General features: G+C 33.1%; 1 protein-coding gene across 5 annotated transcripts in view; it reads left to right on the top strand.

Annotated features, from left to right (window-relative positions):
- The window catches only part of LOC106871954 (protein still life, isoform SIF type 1), a 903,947-nt gene that overhangs the window by 671,985 nt on the left and 212,097 nt on the right, over positions 1-19,865 (top strand). For all 5 annotated transcript variants that reach the window (XM_089349425.1, XM_089349426.1, XM_089349429.1 and 2 more), the window contains one exon: positions 120-247. In XM_089349425.1, coding sequence (XP_089205551.1) covers positions 120-247 — 128 coding nt within the window. The remainder of the gene's footprint in view (positions 1-119; positions 248-19,865) is intronic.

Genomic DNA, 19,865 nt, shown 5'->3' with positions numbered 1-19,865 from the left:
ATGAGTTGAGTGAGGAAGATTGGCTACAATTTGTATGATTAGTGAAAGTTAAATAGTCTGACTGATTTAGCTCTACTGGCAAAATAGCCTATTTCTCATCAGTATTTGTAAATTTACAGGTGCTGGAGCTCACATACGCACAAGTGCTGGCATAGGAAGTAGTGGCTGTGGTACAGCTGGTAAACAGAGTGATTACATAGTCCAGTTTGGGGATGCTCTTGATGTCAAACCATATCTTAGTATTGAGGTAAGTATTATTTATCTATGAATCAACATTTCTTTTCATAATTCACTACTTTACTCAAAAAAAAAAAGCTATACTTTTGTTGTTAGTCTCTTTCAAAACAAAAAAAAAAATTAAGCTGATTGCATGTATAAAATATTACTCAAATACATATAAATTATTGTATGTTACTTTAAAATAATTGAAAATAACTGCTTATCATTTATTTCTTTTCTAAACTCCACTGTTGCTTCAAATATTTGTGCACATTTTACATATTTTAGTTACTTATTGATTTTACTAGTCTAGCATGAAATACTTGGATATATATATATATACATATATATATATATATATATATATATATATATATATATATATATTAATAGTAATGGTAAGACAACAAAAGAATGAAAGAGACCTTAATATTATGTAAATAGGAGAATTTATCTGTAATGTAATATGTGACAATTATTTGGTTGCTATAAAAAGACTCCAAGTTTCGGATGTCGGGGTGAAAACCTGCTCTAGCATCTCTTCAGTTATCGAGGCAATCAAAATATGCTAGGAAAATGACCGTTAAACAAAGGGAAATTACTATGTAATTGACCGTTATTAAGACAAAAGAGCTATTAGAATGACCATTAAATAAGGGGAAAAACCGAAGGAGGACGTAAAGAAGTAAAAATGCTCAAAGCAATTGTGTATACGCACTCGATACGTTGAGCAAGACTTTTCCTGATATATATATTTACAAAGATGATGCCCTAGCTTTAACCGCAAATACTAATGGACCAGTACAAGATCAGTTTAGGAAGAGCATTATATGTACATGTGTATGGTTGCATATATACGTGGGTGTACATGTGAGTATGAGTGAGCATATGCATATATAGCATGTACGTATTTTAGACGAGTATTTGAATATAACTGTGCACGTATGGGTATGTGTGCGTGTGTGTACGCGTGTGTGCAGATATACATATGTGTATGCGTGTGTGCAGGTATGTATATATGTACATGTACATGTGTATGGTTGCATATACATGTGAGTGCACATGCATGTGTTTCACACGTGTGTGAGTGAGCATATAGCATGTGTGTATCTTTAGACGTGTATTTGAATATAACTGTGCACGTATAGGTATGTGCACGTGTGTGTGCATACGTATGTGTTTTTGTGGATATGTATATGTGTATATGCATGGTTGCATATATATATGCATCTATTGGCATATGTGTGGGTGCACATGTATGTGTTTCATGCGAATGTGAGTGAGCATATGCATATAGGCACATGTATATGGGTGTGCATGCATGCATGCGTTTGTATGTACATGCATACATATGCGATTGCTATGAGCATTTTTACTTGTTTACTTTTTGCTTCCTCTTCCGGTTTTTCCCCTTAATTAACGATCATTCTAATAGCTCTTTTGTCTTAATAACAGTCATTTGCATAGTAATTTCCCTTTGCTTAACGGTCATTTTGATTGCCTCGATAACTGAAGAGACGCCAGAGCAGGTTTCCACCCCAACTTCCAAAACTCAGAGTCTTATTATGGCAACCGAATAATTGTCACATATTATATTACATATATATATATATTTGTATATAATTATGACCACTAAAGTGGACATTTAATGTGCTAGAAGAAGATCACATGTTGTGTCTACTAAAACCTAATAGTTCTCAAAAGAAATTCAGCGAAATACCAAACCGTATGCGGGCAAGACACACACACACAAATACCCATATATATATATATATATATATATATATATATATATTGTTTTTGTTTTTTTTTCCAATAGAATTTTTTAAACTTATATTTTATCTCTGTCGAAAATATCTTTCTCCTGCATAAAAATATGAATGTTTATGTGAGCTAAAATATATGAATAATTTTTAAATTCAAAATACAGATTATGTGCACTTGTCAGTTTCTAAGAAGAAAATATATAGCTGCTAATAAAGTACTATAATAATAGGGTTCTTCAAATGTTAATCAATATTTTTACTCAACATTTATTCTTATGGAAGAATATTTTGTATTGGCCTCTGAAACCAGCAAGGACCTTGAATCAGTAAGCTGTCACACATCTGCTCCCGCTAGTATATCTAAAACAGGATCCCTTTATTTTAAGTCTTAAAATCATAGAATAACTGGTTGGGGAATAAAGTACAACTCAAACTGACTCTGACTTGGTCATAAAAATGTAAGTAGCTATCTTTGACATTGCTTTGCTTAAGAGATTGACCATAACTATTTAGTATATTGATTTCCACTTAGGACACGTTTTTTTATTGTCCAGTCTGTATATCATTCTCTCTCCCTCCCTTCTGCCCCCTCCCTCTCTCTCCTCCCCCTCTCTCCTCCCTCCCTCCTGCTTTCCTCCCTCGCTCCTGCTCTCTGCCTCCTACCCTCTCTCTCCCTTCTGCTCTCCTCCATCCGTCTCCCCCTCTCTTTCTCTCTCTCTCTCTCACTCACACACACACACACACACACACACATCTGCAAGTACCAACAATACAAGGTTAGATCATGGTAACAACGGCTATTCTGTTTAGTATTCTACATTAGAAAATCAAGTTGACATCAGAGGTAACTAGAATTAATTAATGCTGAGATATTAGACTGTGTCACTGGTAATGTTTGATATAGTACTGATTCTTAACAAAGTGCTGAAATCATAAATATTACATTAAAAATAACATGATATCCACAGTGTTTGCTTTTTTTTTTTTTTAATCAATGATAACTCAGTATCTAGACTACTTTCAGAATAAGCAATCAATAACAGTACCAAATATAAGAAATATTAATTCCTTCAGTGTATAAAATTACTAACTTTTCTGTGCCTTATTAACTTCAAAGCATCAAACTGAAGCAACTCTATATTTTGGCCCAGTTTAATCTCTGAAGTGGATTATGAAAATCGAGAACAAAATGTGTAACCCCATCCTCATTCACTACTACAGAAAGCAATAAGAATGTTGATCGTAATTATCGATATGTCATCAACAAAGATCTAAAGTTTTTTTGTTTTTTTTTTCCTTTTTGGTCATAGTCTTGTTGCTGCTCTTATTGCTGCTACATTTTCTACTTGATGTTATGTAGTTGTTTTTGTTGTTGATTAGATGTGAGTTAATTTTGTTTTTTTAATATTGTCCTCCTGTAGGAATTTCAACCATGTTTCGTGGTCTGCTACCACAACAGCTCCTTTATAGGATCCAGTTAGCTCAAGACATCATCAGGAGGAACCATGTCCGGTTTCGGCCCCTACTCCTCTACCGTTTTGACGTGGCGGGGCCACCCCCTTTCGGAGGTGTCTTCAGCTCTGGTGTTGGGTGCATGTCTTCTTTCACTGTTTGTGACTGTTCTAATTCAACTGTGGAATGTCCCTCGCTATGGTTATTTTCCAGGAGGTTCTGGCCACACGTCTTACGGTTCATCAACCCGCGTTGTTGAATTACTTTCTATTTAACTGATGAAGCTAAGAAGAAATAATATAGTTTGTTAGACTTTTGGCCAATCTTTCAATATTGGATTGATTTGTAGAAATATCACTGATTAGTGCAGTTGAGTCACTTGATAGGTTTGTCATTCAATTAAGCATTTCTGATTTTGAAAAGATTTTTAACTTCAATGTTTCTATCATTTAAAAACTCTGATTTTAAAAGGGTTTATTTGAAAACCCAGTCTAGTTTGGTTGCTCATTCAACAACTGCCTTTTTTCACTGTTTCTCTGCATCTTTTTTCTTGTTATCCTTCACCTACAGCTTCTCTTCCACTTCATCCTCTCATCTCTCTGGCTTACCCATCCCCATAACTCCTACACCTTTCTTTTGGTGACTCTGCAACCTCAACACCTTCATTTATGATTTCACTTAGGCATAGCAATACAAATAACCACTTATTAAAACTCAATATACATATGCTTTAGAATTAAACATTAGTCATAAAGATGTTCTTTATCAATATTTCTGTAACTCTTACTGGATTAATTTCATACTGTTGATTCATACAAAGTTGTAGAATGCAATAAAGCTATTAATTCTAAATTAAATATACAACATTTATTGCTTTATCTATCCCTTATCTAACTAGACAGTATTTTACAGATTGTTAGAGGAAATATTAAAATTAATTTATATATCTACATGAAATATATAGTAATATTTTAACATTCTGGTACTGTATATAAAAGTATTTCATAGATATCAGTAACGTGTGTTAGATTCATCTAAGACTTTCTAAAGCAGTAAAAAGAAACTGATAAAGTAGAACATCTTTGAAACATTTTGTGGTTTAATCCTTTACTGAAAGGAAATATATATTAATTAGCTTGTATACTGAATAACTTTTAGCTTGGTAAAACTCTTATTAATTTAATGGAGTGGCTGTGTAGTAAGTAGCTTGCTTACCAACTATATGGTTCCAGGTTCATTCCCACTGCATGACACCTTGGGCAAATGTTTTCTACTATAGCCTTGGGCCGACCAAAGCCTTGTGAGTGGATTTGGTAGATGGAAACTGAAAAAAGCCCATCGTATATATATATATATATGTGTTTGTGTGTCTGTGTTTGTCTCCCCAACATCACTTGACAACCGATGTTGGTGTGTTTATGTCCCCGTAACTTAGCAGTTTGGCAAAAGAGACCTGATAGAATAAGTACTAGGCTTACAAAGAATACATCCTGGGGGCGATTTGCTCGACTAAAAGGTGGTGCTCCAGCATGGCTGCAGTCAAATGACTGAAACAAGTAAAAGAGTAAAAGAGAAAGTAATCTTGAAACATCGCCCATTGTTTGTAATTTCATTTCCTTAGGAAATATGGAACACAATTTACACTTTGTTAATCTCTTTAGTAATAATTTCTCTCCTATATTATATTTGTATTGTTTCTTGACAATTAGCTAGATTGTTATTCAAAGTGAGTTTAATCTTTATGTTCTGCATTCAGTGACAAGTTTTAAAAAGTAATAAAAATCAAAATATCGAAAGGATAAATTTATCAATTCGAGTCTTCTATAAAAGCTATGTTTCTCCACTTCAAGATGGGCACCTGCATGTTGATTTATCTTTTAATTTATTCATAGCTTTCTGACTGGCCAACATATTTGCTGGTACTACTCTAAATAATATTTTGTTCAAATCACTTCAACAAACTTATTTTTTTTCTATGATGTTTCAGTTCATAAAAATGGTTATCCAAAAAGAGACATTATAATACTGTTCAATATTGAAAGGATTTAATAAATACAAAGAACTATTCAATAAAATTCTTTAAAAGAAAATAACCTCAATTAATGGTTTCAGTTAGATATTACTAGATGTCTACATTCATTTTCTGTTAATTTTTAAGTAGTATAAATGGTGAATAAGCAAAGGCATCAATGTTGTTAACTCATTATAAATATTACCTCTTGTAAATTACTGCATAAAAAGTGTGTTCATGATGAGTGTTGCCTGAATGGATGGAAGATATAAAGTAGACTTAGAGCTGTATCATCTTCATTTCCTTCTTTGAGTCTAATAGAATGTTTAGTACTAAGATATTTTGAAGCTATATGTGAGGTCTTTCATTATACATAACAGTTTGAAAATAGCTATGCAATTAAGTAGCAGAAGAAAAATTGTGTTAGAGCAGTATTCATGATAAGTGAACAATAATAGAGATTCTTAATAACGAAGGCTACAACTTTTACAGTTGGAAGAAAGTTTTCTGTGACACTGTTTTTATTAGGTTAAAGAGATACTACTTTATATAAAGCTATATTCTTTATGTAACAATGCTAACTTCAAATACATTTGTTTACATAAACTTATATAACTAACTGGTTCAAACTTTCCTCTTTAGCATCTCAAACGTCTTTTCAGTAAGATAACAAGCTTCACATAAATGTAGTATGTTATTTGAGTAATTTATACTTAGTGATATGCCAGACCTATATATATTTGCTAGTAGCAAATTATTGATAATCTCTCCACTTTGAGTATACTTATCATCATCTTTTTAATGCCCAATTTTCCATGTTTGCATGGGTTAGACAGGAGTTGTTAAAGTGGATTTTTTTACAACTGGATGCCCTTCCTGTCACCAACCCTTATCCAATACCAAACAAGGTAATATTTTCCCGTGGGCAGACAAGTTTTTTGCAGAATATTGGAAATTTATGACACACAAGGTCAAAACAAAGGAACACATGCTCTTTTTAACACACACACATATTTATGTGTGCATACACGCACACACACACACACACACACACACACACACACACACACACACACACACAATAACTAGTAAAATCAGTAGCAAATTATTTAAATAAAAGAATCTTAAGGAACTTACAAAAGCACTACTCAAGCACATAATAATGAACCTTAAGTAAGTTCTGCTTTGATTTAATAAATTACACAAATATAGCCTTTTACATGATATCTTCCTTTGATTTTTCCATACATACACAGTGATATACAGAAAAGCAGACAACTTATGTTAGATTTATTCAATAACTTCTCTTATCCAAATGCATTGCTTATTTTTTCTAGTATTTATCACTTGGTCTTGTTTCATAGAAAGAGAACGATTGTTTAGTTTCTGTATTTACTTAGTTTTCTTTGAATTCTGTTATCTTAAGAAATGCTTTTTATGCCTTTCTAGTTCTTTTTTTATTTTCTTATTTTGATCACTTTTATAGCTAACCTCATCCAATCAACTAGAACTGATAGTTTTATAGATCATCTTAAAAACTACAAAAAGGAAAATATCAAAATGAGTGCATAAGAAATAAACATCTGAGCTATTAGAAATATCCAGTATTTCTGTTTAGGTTCATGTCTAAGAAGGAAATGAATAGAGCCACATCTTGGTGTAAGTCGTATTTCCACTCTATAAGAGCAGCTGTCTGGCTTCCATGCCGATGGCACGTAAATAGCACTAGCATGATCGTTACCAATGTCGCCTTCCTGGCACATGAAAAGACATTCGAGCGAGATCGTTGCCAGTGCCGATGGACTGGCTCCTGTGCAGGTGGCACGTAAAATACACCATTTCAAGCATGGCCATCGCCAGTACTGCCTGACTGGCCTTTGTGCCGGTGGCATGTAAAAGCACCCACTACACTCTCTGAGTGGTTGGCGTTAGGAAGGGCATCCAGCTGTAGAAACTCTGCCAAATCAGATTGGAGCCTGGTGTCGCCTCCTGGTCCACCAGACCTCAGTCAAATCGTCCAACCCATGCTAGCATGGAAAGCAGACGTTAAACAACGATGATGATGATGATGATGAAGGACAATATCTGCCTTTTTTCTGAATGTCTTTCATTGTAAATGGTTTAAGCTTCACTGCATAGCATTACTATTTACTTTAATGACTATATCATTTTACATTGCTCCTGTATTTAGCTAAACATTTATATTTGTTTATCATTTTCTGTGTTTGTGAATCATTACTTAATACTTGGATGGCTGACAGTAACTTAATTATTATTTTTAACTAGTAATTAGGTCCTTATTGTTCATTGCAGATGGAAATCTAATACAAATATTGTAAATTATTTTGAAATGACTAACAAAATTAGTTTGACTAATATAACAATCTTTCTCTTTCTCTCTCTTTATATATATATATATATATGGGAGAATATACGAAAAAACAACAACAGACGAGGACAGGTGGTGTAAATAACAAAAGGATGTATTAATATATATATATATATATATATATATATATATATATATATATATATATATATATATGAATTTGTTTTACAAGATACCTGATGGGAAACCATGTGTTGAAATAGATATTGTTATATTTTGAGATGGTAATTTTTTTTTTTGGTCTTTTTGCCTCATAAACATATGCACTATATATTTGTTCTTCACTCATTTATTCTTCTTATTTTATCTTATGTCCATTGTCTGGAAATCTTTTGTCACACATCTGGGACCTCTTCAGTAACTCTTTCCATCCCCCCAGTCCATTCCATTCTCCAGCAGGAGGATACACGTGGATGGAAAGGATCGCTAAAGAGGTCACAGATGTGTGACATGATTCCCAGACAATGGACATAAGATAAAATAAGAACAATAATAAACAAGTGAAGAACAAAACTTTGTATGTGGCAGAACTGCCGGAGAAATAAACTCAAGGAATATACAGGGAGTGGATGTTTTTAATGTGCAAAGGGATCTTTACAAGTAGTATATTGTTTCTGCTGCCTAGGGTGACCTAATTAGAAGTGGAGAAGTTTTGAAAATATAGTTGCTAAGAGTATAGACGTAAGAGCGGCTGTGTGGTAAGTAGCTTGCTTACGAACCACATGGTTCCGGGTTCAGTCCCACTGCATGGCGCCTTGGGCAAGTGTATTCTACTATAGCCTCGGGCCGACCAAAGCCTTGTGAGTGGATTTGGTAGGCGGAAACTGAAAGAAGCCCGCTGTATATATGTATGTATATATATATATATATATATATATATATATATATATATATATATGTGTACGTGTGTGTGTATATATGTTTGTTTGTCCCTCCAACATCGCTTGTCAACCAATGCTGGTGTGTTTACGTCCCCGTAACTTAGCAGTTTGGCAAATGAGACTGATAGAATAAGTACTAGGCTTACAAAGAATACGTCCTGGGGGCGATTTGCTCGACTAAAGATGGTGCTCCAGCATGGCTACAGTCAAATGACTGAAACAAGTAAAAGCTACCATTGTTGATACCCCCTTCCCAACCTTTGTTCATCACTCACTACTTTCACTCCTCCGTGCATCCCTGTCTCCCCTTTCCACACTTAACATCATCTCACTATTTCACATTTATCTGCAATTTTATCATACTGTTGCTCCTCCCCCTTTTTGTACTGTTACTTATCACTCCTATTTCCTTCAGTTCACAATTCACTATAATCACCTCTATCCTTATCTTTAATTATCTGCTACTCACATTTCACTCTCTCACAAAATTAACTATCCACCCATCTTTTCTGATCCTCTGTCCCTATTCTCTCTTATATTTCACCATCTAGTACCTTAATGGTAAATCCTGCCCACCACCATCTTTTCTGTCTTTCAACTTAGGGTAGCCAGGTGGTAAGAGAACAAAAAATAGTGGTGATATGGTGACACAAGACACATTTTCCTGTCCATCTATCATACTTTAACCTTCCAGTATCTGGCATAAAGCTACCTCTTTTAATACCACACCACCACCACTCAGTTGAGAGGGGTCATGTCTTGTGAGTTACTTATTAGTTCCAGTGTCATTGAAAAAGTATTTAGTATACTTTATAAAGTAGTTAGCATTAGGAAAGGAATCTAGCCTTAGAAACTATGCCAAAGCAGATACTAGAGGTTGACATAGTCCTCTGACTCATCAGATGCTATTGAGCCATCCTGCCCATGCCAGTATGAATGATGGACATTAAATGATGATGTTGAGATGTGTGTATTTCACCTCATCACATCATATATAAATATGTTTACTTGCAGCAGTGACACAGGTACATGATTCTTTTTGATACATTTTAAAATTCATTATCATTGCTGTGAAGTCTTAAATAATTAACTCTTGCCATGGTTTGCACAATCCAGAAACCATTATAATTTTGCAGTTGTATTTTACAAATATCCAATAGAAGTATTCAGTCACCATGAATAGACTTGCTTATGTCTTTCAACAGATTGTTTCCAAATTTTTCATTCATGTATGAGTACATACACACTTTTTTTAATCTTTGGATTTACATATGCATATATGTATGTATACTTAATTTAGAATTATTATGTAACTTAAATATGTTATTAAATTTTTGTAATTTGTCACTATTTTGCTACTGAATAGCTTAGTAATGTTATAAGTAAAAAATAGTAAACTAGGATACTTTGAAACACAAAATGTTTCATGAGAAACTAGATAGCATGGTAGATATCTCAATATGCAGACAAAATCAACATTGACTGTATGTATACAAAAGTATGAAAGGGAGTTGTAATTGCAGATGATAATTGTTTCCATGGTCATTATCCCGAGAAATGTATGTTATATTATCAGTGTATTTACTGTTAATATTCAAAGTTGAGAAATTTGTGCAAAAGTGTGTAAGGGTCTTACTTGAAAGGTCACAAGGCATAATACCATCTATAATTATATTAATATGTAACCACTGCTAAGATTTGATTTACTTCCAGAAGAATTAGGATGTCTTGTTTTTAGTTATTAGGTCACATTCATTTGATTTGTGGTAAATAATGTAGTAAAAGATGTCATAAAGTACTGATGTGACCTCATTCAGCTCGATCTCTATGATATTATTAGCTGATTAACTGTTTCTCTTTCTCTTTTCTTTTTTTTAAATTTGATATCTGATTTTCATTGAAGCACTTAAATATAGTCTCTCCATTTCCTATATCTCATCTATTATTTCTCACATCAAACATATACTAGATACAATCAATGAATTGGTGAGAGTTCATAATGAGCAACATGAGAAGACCAATGTATCTAATAGCAAAATGAGAAATAGTAAATTTCTTGCAGCTTTGTATGAAAGAAACTTCTTAAGTGTTGAAAATAAGACATCCATGAAGTATTCAAATTATATATAAAATTTAACTAACAGATTATTGTATTTACTTTCTCAATCTATTATATAGCACCATGTCACATATGCTTGTAAACACATTTTTGTGTATGTGGGTAGGTATGTGTATGAATTTGTGCAAGTTGGTGTTTGTCAAGGCTAGTTTTCATTCCCCCTCTATTACAATTCTCCAAGCTATAACAGAGGAGTTAAAGACCAGCTGTCTGTAGAAACTGTGATAACTTTGTACTTATAGTAGAGGATATGCAAATTTAGAGAAGTAATTCTACACATGCAAATGAAATATAGATTCTAGAATTTTCAGAATAAACTTAGTAAAGATTAAAGTTGTAGCATGTAGAAAAGAAGCATGAACTTTGCTGCCTTCAGGGAAACAGCCATATTTGATATGCAGAAGAGAAGGTAGAAATTCTTTTTGTGAACACAATATGATCTGTGGGTGCACAAAAGATGTAGTGAAATCAAAGACAGTGAGTAAAGACATTGTTTGTGGTTGATGCACAGGACTGGTGAATGGCCAAAGTAACAATTAAATAAATTCTTTTCACTGCTCAGAAGGTACTAAAGAAGTTCATTGCTTCTGTCATCTAGGCAGCCTAAACAGCAGTAGAGGAAGGTTCTGTGAAAGCCAGATTAACAATTGGGTAGGAAAAGTTCAAGAAGCTATTCCCTCTGCTGACAACACAGGTATTTTCTCTTTGTGTGAAGGGTAGACTTTATGATACTTGTGTATGAACTCCAGTTATTTTCTGCTAACGAGATGTGAGCACTAGATGCAGAGGATCTGCAAAGACTAGAAAGAAATGAAGCAAGTATACTTTGCTGGATGTATAATGATAATGTTTGTAAATGATGTGGTACAGATAAACTGAAAGAAGCTCATCCGGACTATTGTTGAGGACACTACTTGCCCAAGGTGCGATGAATTCAAAACCAAATGGTTGGGAAACAAACTTCTCAGCACACAGCTATGCTTGCACCTCTAGCTATAAATATATATAAATTCTTACATTACATCTACCTCAGGTCATGGAATTTCGCTCTTATAAAAATTGTATGACAACTAATTTAGGATACATTCTGTAATTTTACTCTTATGGAAACGTTGATAAACTTTAAGACTCTAAAAAGTACACTTGATGAAGTGAAATTCTCAACTATGAATAGTGCTTGGAAGAATATATCGCCAGACTGTATCTATGACTTTACAAATTTTCCACAGGCTGAAAGTTTAATTCAAATTTGAAAAGATATGAAATATTTGTATATGGATCAAAAAAGACAGGTTGATGTAGTTGAGTTGCTTGTGTCTCATAGATATTGCTTATCTAATGAGGAGCCAGTGTTTTTAAGGAAAGATGACAATACAGGTGTCAGTATGCAATTACACCATTTCCACTTATTTTAACTGCAAAGAAAATTGCTAAAGTGTTGGTACCTATTAAGGAAGTTCTGCAAGCTTTTACTGATAACAACCTTAATCATAAATGTAACATAAAAATTACAAGATGAGTTTACAATGAGATCAGTTCCAACACTCACTGAGGTGTATGAAGAAATGATATACCATAAACACCAAGATTCCAAGTTCGATTCCAGTCAGTGACTTTAATAATAATAACAACCTCAAAAAATACCTTAGGAATGAGAACCGAGGTTCAAAAAATTTCTGCAAGACACCTGATGAAGGCTGGAGGGTATATCAGCCAAAACATTGTGTTAACAACAAACAAGATGAGGACAAATGTCTGTCAAATATAAATAATGTAAAAAATACAAAGTGCGAGTAAATGGAATATGAACTATTTTTTCGAACAATGAAAGACACAAATGGAAAACAAGACAAACAACGACCCTTCATCAGTTGTTGGCTGTTTTTCTACTCTCATATTTCGAGCATTTAACAACAATATTTGCTTTCAATAAAATAGTTGATCCTGCAAAGCAAATTAAATAAAATTTGGGATTTTGTGGAGGGTCAAAAATGGTGACACAAACAGGACAGTAACAACAAACAAGGAGGACTGCTAAGCCTAAACGAGGTTGTGGTTATGGTGGTGAACACGTAAATCAAGCTCGGACAGGAGACAGAGAAGACCACGTCTTCCTTGTTCCAGCTACAACAGAGAGAAAGAAAGAAACACAAGTTAGGAGAAGAAAGAAAGATGGCCGATGGTTACATGGGAACCACGTGAGCAAGGGAGGTGGAGTGAGGGAGAGAGAGTGACAGAATAATAGAATAGAATAGTGGGAAGAGGAGGTAAAAGAATCAGAGAGAGAAAGAGAGAAAAACGAAAGAATAAAAAGATTGCATAGAGTGCGCATCAGAATTGTTAAGATAAAACTTACTTGGAAGAGGATGCGTGGTGTTCAATCATATATATATATATATATATATATATATATATATATATATATCTGCATATATACATACATATATGTACATACATCTATACATATATAGGCATAAAGCATATGTGGGCACAGGACGTCATGAAATGTATACAACAAAAAAATATGAAGTACAAGTACATGGAATATGAACTATTTTTTCAACAACGAAAGACACAAATGGAAAACAAAACAAACACCATAAAGAACGACCCTTCATCAGTTGTTGGCTGTTTTTCTACTCTTGTATTTCGAGTATTTAGCAACAATATATATATATATATATATATATATATATATACACACACACACACACACACACACACACACACACACACATACATATACATGATATGATCAATAAATATCCGGATTGTTGCCATAGTAATGAAGCTAAAGCATTTAGAGTGAAGCTGCTCGGCACAGATTGACCTTAAACTCTCCTGTGCATGTGCACTAAGTTTTAATGTTCTAGCTCACTTTCGCTGTTTACCGAAGTCCTTGGAAGTTACGTGTGTAGCATATGTTCATTGCGTTGACCATGACAGAAAAAGTTGAGCAGAGAATCTGCATCAAGTTTTGCCAAAAGCTTGCCTATGCCTGTTCAAAGACCTACGCAGTTTTCAAAAAGTTTTCATCTTTCTCAACACATTCAAGGAGATTCTGTGCAACTGAAATCTGAGTGTCTTTTTGGTCAGCTGAAAGCAGTTTTGGCACAAACTTGGCAGACAAGCGTCTCATACCCAAATCTTCAGTGATAATGGACTAATTTGCACATCCTCTGCTAACTCACGGTTGGTGATGCAAAGATCATATGTTACACATGTTACTTTGAAGCACTGTTGTAAGCAGCGGAAGTGAGCTCGAACATTAAAATTTACTGCACATGCACAACAGAGGTCAAGGTCAATTTGTGCCAAGTGGCTTCACTCTGCGTGCTTTAGTTTTGTTACTATGGCAACAGTCCAGATACTTATTGGTCAGACCTTGTATATATGCATACATATATGTGTGTGTGTGAGTATATATATATATATATATATATATATATATATATTGTATTTGTGCATAGATATAAGTCTTATATTTAATGTGTTTGATGGATTGGTTGAATCATTCATGAACTGGGTAAAATGCTTTGTGATATATATGGCCATTAGATTCTGTCAACCAAATGAAGTACCAGTCAAAATCTGGGGTCAGTTTAATCAGCTTTTCTTTCCTCTAATATGTAATCTGCTTATGTAAGAATTTAATATTTATGTGTATTCATGTGTGTGTAAATAAGCATAAATAATATTTTTAACTTTATGATTTCTGCCCTCAAACTTTACGTGTATAAAGGAAAAACAGAGAGAGAGTGATGCATATTCAATGGAATTTTACTGAATAACCTTTTCGTTTACCTCGAATTCAATTAAAGGTTGGGTTCTTAATAATCATCCATCAAAATATTTGAGAATGATATAATTTCTGACATTTGTTTTCATTTTTAAAATTGATTTATCACACTTAAAATCAGCAAGAAATGTAACATTACCCTTTATTTATGGTTAAAATCATTTCTGCTGTTATTGGAACATCTAATGTCAGTTTCTTTCCCTGAAATACTTACGGAATTAAATGCTGAACTCTACTTAATCAACATTTGTTCAATGAGAAGCTTCTAAATATTGAACATCTTCAGCACTCAGGAGAAATATGAAATGTAAAATAGAACTTCAAAGTTATCTTACGATGAGTTGGCATGCGGTAATGATTGCATTCAGTTTCTTACTTTCGAAAACTAAAATTCATCACTAATTCAGTTGATGGAATGCCTGGCAGAGGAATGCATATAAATGGGAACACATTCCTTTGTAACTAAATTATTTTAAAAAATCAATTTTAGTTTAAAAGTAGAAATGTAGTGGCAGACCTTAAGAACTGACACAGAAAGTGTAAGTTTTTTTGTTAATGATTCCATTATTGAATACTTTCATTCTTTATTTTGTAAAGTTCTTAATTTTTTTCAGTCTTTTTAATTTCATGTTGATAATGACTAATATCCATTATACTGATGTCATTAAATTTCTTTTAAGAGTAAATCTGGAGTCAAGGTGAAATCAAGTGGTTACACTTAGGAAGAAAGCTTGTAATATATATACTAGTTAAATTTTTAAAAGCAACACTATTATGGCACTTAAACTATTTTCAGTAAGAGATGAAGACATTATGCCCTTTTGTTCATTTCCAGTTATTTTTGTCACTTTGTACATAATCAAAATACTTTCACTTTCTACACATCCTTTCTAAGTGTCAGCCAATTTACTAAGTAGAACACAATGCAGTATAAGAAGTTGTCCTAATTTAATAGAGTGGAAATTGGAAAAGCCATCAGTGATAATTGGCAACAAGCTGAAAATATTCATAAAATAAGCCACATGTTGGTCAGGTAGAGTAAGGAAATATTTTCACTGATAAGTGGTGCAACAAACATCATTGTGAATTGCTACAAAGGCAAAGGAAATGCTTTAGAAAGAAATAACTGCAGATGAATAAACTAATGGACCAAGTTATAAAACTGACAGAGAAAGTTAAAGCCAATTTAATCAAGTATTCATGGAGAAAAGTGGCTTAAATGAGGTACTGTTTTTGGTTTGTGTCAGGATGTGGGATTTACTGATACGCTTTTGTTGACTCTGGCAACTTCAGGAAAATTTCTTAACTAAGAACAAATTATTATGTCTTGCATTTGTTTTAGAAAAGATCTTGAAAGAATATCACAGTCCATAGTTTAGTGATCACTAATACAACTGGTTGTAGATGACTTACTTTTGATAGCCAGGCATGAGATTCACCAATATATACCCATCCAATGTAAACAATAGATGCAGTGGCTGATCAAAAGTCAAGAGGCCTGAAATTCATTTTAACAAGAACAAAACCTTAGCAGTAAAACAATCAGAACATTGTTACCAACTGGATGGTGGTCATTTAATATGCATAAAGAGAGGGAGTAGGAACTTTATGCTGTGTGCCCATTGCAAACAATAGATGCAGTGGCAGGCAGCCAGAGAAAAAGAATTTCATATGTAAGTAACTGCATGACAGTAGTTAGCAGTAGGAACACAAGAAAATGAGTTTGTTAGCTAGATGACCTTATCCACAATGGAATTGGGTACTTTATTTTCTAATGCTCTGTACTCAAATAGTTCTATTTGTTATTTTATTTTTCTTGTAACTATTTCCTTTTCCAATATTCTAGACATTTTTCTCATATCAACTTCATGTTGTCTGATATGAGATATATTTATTTTTGTTTCCTTCAATTTAATACTTTGAGAGCAAACTAAATTTATTGTTGATTAATGGTACTATTAGTGTTCCATTTATTATCACCACTCCTCCACTCCTCTTTCTGCTACATGTATTCTTTTAAAAGTTCTAGTTAATCAGCAGAAAGCAGATAATGTAAGCATAAATATAAATTGAACTAACAATGACCTAAGCCATCAACCAGCAAGCATTAATATAATAAAGATTTTTGTTTAATTAAATTTAAGATCAATTTATTTAACTCCACAATTGATTTTTTTATTATTATTGAATAATGAAAAAACAACCAACCCATGAAGTTGGCTTTCTCTGGTGTGTTTTTTTTTTGTTCTTTTTTTTTTGTTTTGTTTAGGCTCTGTGGACAATAGATTAGTTTTCTTGTTATGCATCACTCTTTTGTTTACCAGACCATGATTTATCTTCAACATATCTCTGTAAAGAAATGGGTCTATATATGAAAACAATAAAGTAAAATGAACAGACATGTGGTCTTACTTAAAAATACTTTGGAAAATTTTAGGATATATATTTAAAAGTAGACCCTAGAAGAATACTTAGTTATATTTACATGGCTAACAAATAATATGCAGCATAATCATATTGTCTTGAAGCCTGGTGAAAGAATACTCATGTGCAAAGTGAAAATGTTACATTGGAATATAATTTCTTGTCATTTTGTCAAGGCTATGAAAATAGTGAAATAGGTATTATAAAGTAATTTAAAAGATTAACCATTTTTTCTAGCAGAGATAAATCTTTCTATTTCTTTGTACCTATGATTATTCTGTTTTTTTACCTTCCCTGCAGCTATAACTTTCCAGTAATTCACTATTGGGAGATGATAGATATATCAATTTAGAGACAACAGCAAAGCCCATCTATCACTACATCTGCCTGCTTGTTTCTCTCTCTCCTGGTTTCTCTTGGTCTTTCTTTCTTCCAGTCTTTGTTTCTTTTCTTCTTTTTTTCCTTTCTTTTGCACACACACACATACACACTCTCTCTCCCTCCCTCCCTCCCTCCCTCCCTCTTTCTCTCTCTCTCTGCATAAGCATATACACATACACAGATATGGAGAAAATTACTTAAGATTGTGCCAAAATGTCCTCATGCACAAAATCTGTCATTATATTTAATCTATCCACGTTTGATGAAGCATGAGTGTTCTGAATTCTATGTTTTTATACTAAAATTAAATTCTAAAAGCTTTTAAAAGCTATTCTCTCGCATTCTTTATATATTTAAGATACTGGCAGTATCTCAAGCTCTAATTTTTTGGTATGTGTGTAACAGGTCATATTGCTATAGTAATAAAACGGTTTTAATTTTATTCTCTTCTTAAATTTTTTTAATATAGCTGCTTACCATGTATTTTCTTTTCTTCATGCTTAAAAGGCAGTTAAAGAGTATGCCTGCACCAAGCACAAGGGGCTTTCCTTTCAAAAATATTAAAAAAAAAAAACACATTATATTAGAAGCCAGTTTGACTTCATTGACATATAATTTGTTCACATGTTGAGGTATAATATATATTTTGAAAAAAGAATACACAATGACATTTGTAAATTTTAATAAACTTATTCTGTTTTAAATACTAAAGAGTGAATATATTCAATAAAATCGCCATTGGCTTCAACCATGGCCTCCAGACTACTTCAGAATCTCCTGGAACTCTACTGGACAATCTCCTTGTTTAAGTTGGTGAATGCTGCCGTAATCCTTGCCTTCAGTTCATCTTTTATGTTACAAGGAGTTTTGTTGGTCTCTTGCTCAACTGTGCCCTACACATAATAATCAAAGAAGTTGCAGTCTGGGGAGTTAGGTGGCCAGATGTTAGGGATTATGTGGTCAAACAATTGTCTGACAGCCATGACTGGGTTCTCCTGCTTGTGTGGCATGTTGCAGAGTCCTGTTGCCAGACATAGGGACTTCTAGCAGCCACCCTCTTGACCCAGGGCAGCACTACCTCCCCCAGGCACTTGATGTAGGCCTCTATGTTGAGTTTGAGGCCATGTGGGAATGGAAGTATAACGTTGCCATCACTAGTGATCACTCCAAATACCATGATGTTAACTGGATGTTTCATTTTTATCACTTTTGATACATATCCTCAGATTGCACTGCCCTCCAACTTACACCCACACACTCTGAAACATTCGTACTGGAGTTTCTGACACAAATGCCAGGCAGTATAATATATTGTTTCTAAATTTCTGGCTGAGTGAATTGCGTCATGGTGCTGTTTTTCTCACAGTCAGTGCCCAACTGATCCTACCATACTGTGTAGTCGACAAAATCAAAAACAAAATTGCTCATGCACAAAATAAAAAATTTTAAATGGCAACAATTTACCCATCGCACCCTGTGTATGTATATATATATATATATATATATATATATATATATATATATATATATATGATATAATTGTTCTCTATATTTAAATATGTTATACTCATATATATTTAGTAATTAGTTATACAAGTTGCCTATTGAATATTATGCATTTTTAAATATTCCTGTGCTACTACACACTGAAAGACATTTCTAAAAGAAAAGAAAATCACTGAAATAGAATATGGATAGTCTATTTAAAAATTAAGTATAAAACATTTGTGCATTTGGTTTGTGTTAAGAGCAACGTACATTCTTTCTCTGAAGCTGTGTTTTCATATGCCAAATTAGTGGAATAAACACTGAATCAGAGTAGAACATTTTTCACAATAATAGCAGACATGACTATTAATTAATTCTGACACTGCACTACTTACTGGAAGGAAGGTAGTTATTAGAACATGAAACAAGATTCAGTATACATACTTCTGACCAATAAAATCCTGACTCATACTGGAACCGTTTTCATTGAATTACATTGTTTACTTTTTTTAATTTTTTTTTTTTATTCCAATCCGGTCAGCATGTTTAGCAGATTTAATGAAACAAGTCATAACATTAACCCTTTTGTTACCATATTTCTGTTGAAATACACTGTCTTTGTTTCAATTAATTTTGCAAACAAGAATTTAGTAAAATAGCTTCATAATTATTTTAAACTGGTATTTCAAACATAAATCAACATGAAATTTTGATGGACTTTTTTTTTTTTTAATTTAGATCATTTCTAAAATAAGAAGTTTGTATTTTGGGTGGGTTGATATCAAAAGGGATCAAGAAGTTCAAAGATTACTAAACTTGAAAATGCATATGATGAAATTTACTCATCATGATTTGTTCATCAAATTTGAGTATAGTTTAAAGTATATTTAAACATTGTATAAATTTTCGTAAATATTTTGTTTCTGAGAACTTACT

Source organism: Octopus bimaculoides, chromosome 3 (assembly GCF_046866305.1).
Source record: "Octopus bimaculoides isolate indiv1 chromosome 3, ASM4686630v1, whole genome shotgun sequence".
In the NCBI taxonomy this organism is placed as follows: domain Eukaryota; kingdom Metazoa; phylum Mollusca; class Cephalopoda; order Octopoda; family Octopodidae; genus Octopus; species Octopus bimaculoides.
Note: the sequence above shows the minus strand (reverse complement) of the source record. Positions and strands in the feature narration are given on the sequence as shown.